This window comes from Mandrillus leucophaeus, unplaced genomic scaffold (assembly GCF_000951045.1).
Source record: "Mandrillus leucophaeus isolate KB7577 unplaced genomic scaffold, Mleu.le_1.0 Scaffold12, whole genome shotgun sequence".
NCBI lineage: Eukaryota > Metazoa > Chordata > Mammalia > Primates > Cercopithecidae > Mandrillus > Mandrillus leucophaeus.
In genome coordinates, this window is record NW_012100320.1 from 6296951 (window position 1) to 6302869 (window position 5919).

The 5919-nt window shown below is 38.2% G+C and overlaps 1 protein-coding gene across 2 annotated transcripts in view; it reads left to right on the plus strand.

Moving 5' to 3' along the window:
- MAP2K5 (mitogen-activated protein kinase kinase 5) overlaps window positions 1-5919 on the plus strand; it is a 261608-nt gene that overhangs the window by 147779 nt on the left and 107910 nt on the right. For both annotated transcript variants that reach the window (XM_011968648.1, XM_011968652.1), the window contains exon 16: window positions 4550-4621. In XM_011968648.1, the coding sequence (XP_011824038.1) occupies window positions 4550-4621 (72 nt within the window). The remainder of the gene's footprint in view (window positions 1-4549; window positions 4622-5919) is intronic.

Sequence of the window (5919 nt, forward strand, 5' to 3'; positions counted from 1 at the left end):
CCAACTCAATGGCTATGCTCATGCGGTGGTAGTAATGGTAGTGGTGGTGACTGGGAGGAGGCTAGCATTAACTGGGCATTCCCATGTAGTGTGTACTGAAGCACATTACAGGATTCATTCAGTCTTCACACAACCCCAGGAGGTATACGTATTACTGCTATTATTTATTATTACTGTCTTCATTTTACAGATGAGGAAACCAAAGGTCAAAATATCTTTAACCCAAGATCTCAGAGTTGGCACATAGTAAAAGGCAATTTAATTAGGACATCAGCTTCTAGTTTCTGCTAATAGCAGACTAAATTATTTAGATCAACTCTTCTGTTTAAATGTGCTAGCTAAGTTTTTGTTTGTTTGTTTGTTTTAAACCATCTCAAATGCACCAAAGAGCTGAAAAGACAGTGGGCTACTCCCAGCACAATTTTTGAATGAAATCCTACCACAGAGAGGAAAGTAGAATGGGATCCCCATCACTGCTTATTCCTGAGGGCATTTGCCTGAATCACAGTTAGGCGAGAGGGTCAGCGGCCAAGCTTCAGAGCCCACCTAAGTCAGTAGGTCTCAGAGAAGATCTTCTCTGTTCCCTGCTAGAAGCCTAAATGGGTAACCTCAGTGTAAGGGTAAACTAGATCTAAAACTGCTCCTCTTCCCCCAGTCCCAGGAAACTGAAGAGGAGGCATCTGGAACTAAGCAAAGAAGCAGAAGAAACAGGAAAAGTGGAACAAGTTGTGACCATAGCCTAGCCCTGGTATAGATTTGCACCCTGGCTGTATGCATACATGTCCTAGGTTGGACAAGGCACTTCACACTGAGAAGTGGTTTGAGGTGGTCTCCACCTTAGACCTCAGAGAACCTCTCCAAAGTTTTTCTTTCAAGAGGAAAAACTAGCAAGCAAAGAGAACCGGGCACACAAGACAGCAAAGCCACCTGAAGAAGATCAGCAGGAATAGCAGGCAGCAGAAACATTTGCATACAGACTTAAGATCACACATTTTTAAAGTGACATAGCAGATTTTTAAAGTTCTAAACAAAACTTCTAGATTAAAATTTAAAACTCACTGTATTTGACAACATATTGGACACAGCAGAAGAGAGAATTGGTGAACTGGAAGATAGATCTGAATTCAAGCAGTCTAACTTCAGAGTCCTGTTTAACCAGTGTTCTGTCTGCCTACACAAGGATCTTGCCAATGTTAAAAAAAAAAAAAGAAAAAAAAAATCCTTAACACTTGTGATACATATTTTGACTATACGCTAGCCTGAAGTTTTCATGCCTACTTTGTTAATTTTCTATGTAGCTTGAGTCTGAACAGAAATTCCTTTTTTGGAAGAGATAAGGGATATACCTTGATATCTTCCTGCTTTTGACAAATCTTGTTGTAAACAGACGGTTCTGGAATTAGTTAACTACATGTGAATTCTTGTCAAGGCTGAGTCACAGAGGGCATCTGGAGGGAGTATAGTGTGGGTGCCAGAAGGACTGCCCTTTAAGATCCTCTCTAAATTCTACTTATTACTCTTTACTGGTCTTATTAAGAATAGGTCAGGGTTTTTTTGTTTCATTTTGTTTGCTTGTCACTTAAACCTCACTGCAAAGATATTTTAGACAAGAGTCATGTTTTTCCTATTATTTAGCTTTTCACACTAATGACAGCTGTCATGTGAGAGAGTAACCTCAGTTTTAGCTTTTTAACTGCTAAATATCCATCACCGATATTCTGTCAACAACATGGTACCTGGTAGTTGGTTTTGTTTTGTTTTGTTTTTCAGGGGAGAGGACAGGGCAGGCCACCTTGGCTTCAAGTGTGAGAACAGCTTTGAATTGTGCAGCCTCGGGCCATCAAATCCTGGCTCCATAAATTCAGAATGTTTTGGTGCTCATCTTGTGTCTAAATCACTTCCAGGGACCTGGGCACATTTTCCAGTCCCTATCCACCTTAAGAGTTGTTTAGGATAGACACGTGGAGCTTGCTGTTGGCTTTTGCTGAACATTTTTGCTCAAACACTGCATCACAGCAGTAATCTTGTTTCATTAGCTTATTGAAAGAATAATTTCCCCAACAAGAGGTCATCAGAATCTGATCCTTAAAAGCGTTCTCTTATTTGCCATCTAGTATCTGTGAACATTATCACTTTTTCTATTTTTTCTTTTTAAATTTAATTTAATTTTTCTATGCTTTATTATCAGCTTACAGTTTGCATTTGTTTTGATAGTTCAGTGGGCAAATGTAATGAGTGTGTTTAACCTCCTTGTTGATCCTGCCCAAATATTTTGCATGTGGGTTCCACTTTTGTGTGTGTGTGTGTGTGTGTTTTCTATATTCTGGATGAAATGCTTGGTACCTGTCAATCAGTAGAATGAAGAAATGGAGAGAGGAAGGAAAAAAGGTCAGGGCAACATTTAGTTATTTCTTTAATAATTCTAGAGGATTTTAGGATTTTCATGTTTGTTAGAAGTTCTTGACAGACATGAATAGCAATGTATGAGGAAGTTATATTAAAACTCTCTAAGGAACTTATTTGTTCATACAGTAAACATGTATTACATCCCTTCAGTCAGCATGCATTGACTGCATATCTGTTATGTGTCCGGCAAGGTACTAGGTATGTCTGCCTGGTACACTCTTTGCCTCTTAGGAAAAACGAACTAGAAAACAGATGATTTTATAACACAGTGTGATAAATAATAAGATATGAACAGCATTTTAATGAAGTACAGAAGCAGGAATTTATAATTCTGCTGTAGGAGTAGAGAAAGGTTTCACCCTCAAACAGGATCTGTGTGAGACATGGTCATTAAGCAGAGAAGAGGAAAGCAGGGAGATCTGAAAGGTCATTGTCTCTCCAGGGAACATGGAAGTATTTAGTGACTGGAGCTAAGTGTACCAAAGAATCACCCAGAGAAATTATTTTTTTAAGTGAGGATCTCTAGCCCCATCCCCAGAGATTCTGATTCTGGAGGTTCATTTGTATTAATAGTAAGCACCTCAGGCAGTTCTGTGATGGCTGCTCCAAAGACTGCACATTGAGAAATACTGACCAACTCAAGGCTGTGCTTGGCTCTTCTGACTTCTAGTTGTGGGGTCATTTTGACTCACTGGAAAGACCTCTAATTTTGCAGTCAAACACAACTGGCTTTGAATCCTCGCTCCTGGACTGTGCATTTAATGCTAACCCATAGCTCTAGACTTGAACATGTCACTAACTAAGCCTCAGTTTTTACATTTGTAAATTGAGGGCAATAATACCTACTTTTGCAGAATCATTATGAAGTAGAAGACGCAAAGTACCTAGCCCAGTGTCTGACACTAGTAAGTGGTCATTAAATGATAACTATTACTATCCTTCTTATATAGTGGATACAGCACTCATAATGGCTAGTAAAGTAAACTAAACTTCTCTGTGCCTCATTTACCTCATTTGTTAATTGGGGATGATAAAATAGTACCAATGTTACATGGATGTTTGTGAATCTGAAATGAGATATGCATGAAAAACACTAAAACAAGGCCTGGTGTACAGAAATTCTTTAATAAATGCACACATAATTTTGTTGTTGATGATAGTAATGATGGTGACAATAATGTTATTCCTGTAGCTGGCTAGCCAGTTCTGTATGAATACATCCTGGTATCTATTTAATTGGATATTGGGGTGTAAGTTATGATCTCAGCCTTGCCATGATTAGCCTGTAACCTTTAGCAATCATTCCACCTTTGTGAAACCTCAGTTTCTCTCATTCATTTGTCCATGTGTTCATTCCAAAGCCTTCTATGAAGTACTGTACTGAATGCTAAATCCTAGAGGGATAGATAGCTCAGGAAGCATCCACTCAGTATGAAATTATTCCTTTTGAACTAGAGTGTTTATGTAGCCTTTTTTAGACCAGGTATTTGCTATACATCTTGCGTAGAGGACCCAGAGTCCCAAATGGACCTTTCAAACTGTTCCTTGGTTCATATACAAAGAAACTCTGATCAGTGGAGTGAAATGTTGAACAGTAGATGAATCTGGGTAAAGGAAATAGGAATGTGCTTTGCTCTGATCTTGTTTTTTCAAATTTCCTGTAAGTTTAAAGTTATTTCCAAATAAAAAATTAAAAGAAACCCTACTGTTCCAGACCCATGTATCAAAATGCAAATAAGTAATAATATCATATAATGTTGTATAATTTGTTACTCCACAATGAAGATCACTGGATTTGGAGGGAGAGGATCTGGATTCAAATCTCAGCCCATTCACTACTTAGGACCTTGCCTAAATTACCTCACTACTCTGAGCCTCCATTTTCTTCATCTGTGAAATGACTTCCAAAGTCTTCCTCACAGGGACTTGGAGAGGATTCAATAAGAATATATCTATATATAATCTCTATAGATTTTATACTATATACACAAATACTTATATACACACATGTAAAATTGTTTTGTCATCCGTAAAATGCTATGCAGATGTTGGTGGCTCCTCACCTTAGCTGAGCTCATTTTGGTGTATGTGTTTTCCTGAGTAGCATCCGTGAACTCACAAGCTCCCTTCTGATTCCTTGCAGCCTGAAAGGATTTCAGGGGAGCAGTATGGAATTCATTCTGATGTCTGGAGCTTAGGAATCTCTTTTATGGAGGTATGTTGTTTGCACATAGATGCTTCCTTGCATATCTGTACTAATATATTCAATCAGGAAAAGTGAAGATTTTGAAAGAATAAGCTAAAATAAACCTTCAGCATGTTATATAGGTGTACACACAGAGTTTGACCATAAAGTCTTTGATTCCTTGTGTGGCTTGTGAACTGACTCTGGAGGTTATTTTAAAGCACTATTTATTACAGATCACCTGTGTAAGACCTGCCTGGAGTCTTTGTTAAAAATACAGATTCTTCGACCCTATTCAAACCAATTAAATCCAAACCTCTAAGAATCTGCATGGTTAATCTGTTTCCTGGGTGATTTTTATACACACTAAATCTGGAGAACCTGTGTTCTAAAAGAGGGATTCCAGAAAAATTCGGTGTCCTATTGGAATGCATATGTAACTTCCAAAGGTGATTAGTTTAAAAGGTACAGCCCTACCCATTTAGATATGTAAGTTATATATGTTTGTTTTAAAAGAAAAAAAAATCACCTCATTCCAGTATAGTCATATCAGATCTGTATGTGGGTTAAGGGGTGGTGTGATATGATGGACAGGGAGCGGGGAAGAGGATGTATGTATTTAGGACAATTGCAATATCTACTCTTTATAGCTGTATTTAGAATGGACTTTATGTTAGTGTTCCAGATGTAGCTCCATTAGAACTCTATGCTATGATTTTTTAATAAAATGACCATTGATCTACAAGAAAATGCATATAACTTAGAAGGACATGTGGATCAGTTTGAATTATGGTAGTATAGAACCTGTATACTGACCAGTGCTTCAAAAATTCTCATTTAAATTGATTCAAATTAAGAAGCACTCTTCTTTTCTTTTCTTTTATTATACTTTATGTTCTAGGGTACATGTGCACATCGTGCAGGTTTGTTACATATGTATACATGTGCCATGTTGGTGTGCTGCACCCATTAACTCGTCATTTACATTAGGTGTATCCCCTAATGCTATCCCTCTCCTCTCCCCCAACCCCACAACAGGCTGCGGTGTGTGATGTTCCCCATCCTGTGTCCAGGTGTTCTCATTGTTAAATTCCCACCTATGAATGAGAACATGCGGTGTTTGGTTTCCTGTTCTTGTGATAGTTTGCTGAGAATGATGGTTTCCAGCTGCATCAATGTCCCTATCAAGGACATGAACTCATCCTGTTTTATGGCTGCATAATATTCCATGGTGTGTATGTGCCACATTTTCTTAATCCAGTCTATCATTGATGGACATTTGGGTTGGTTCCAAGTCTTTGCTATTGTGAATAGTGCCGCAATAAACA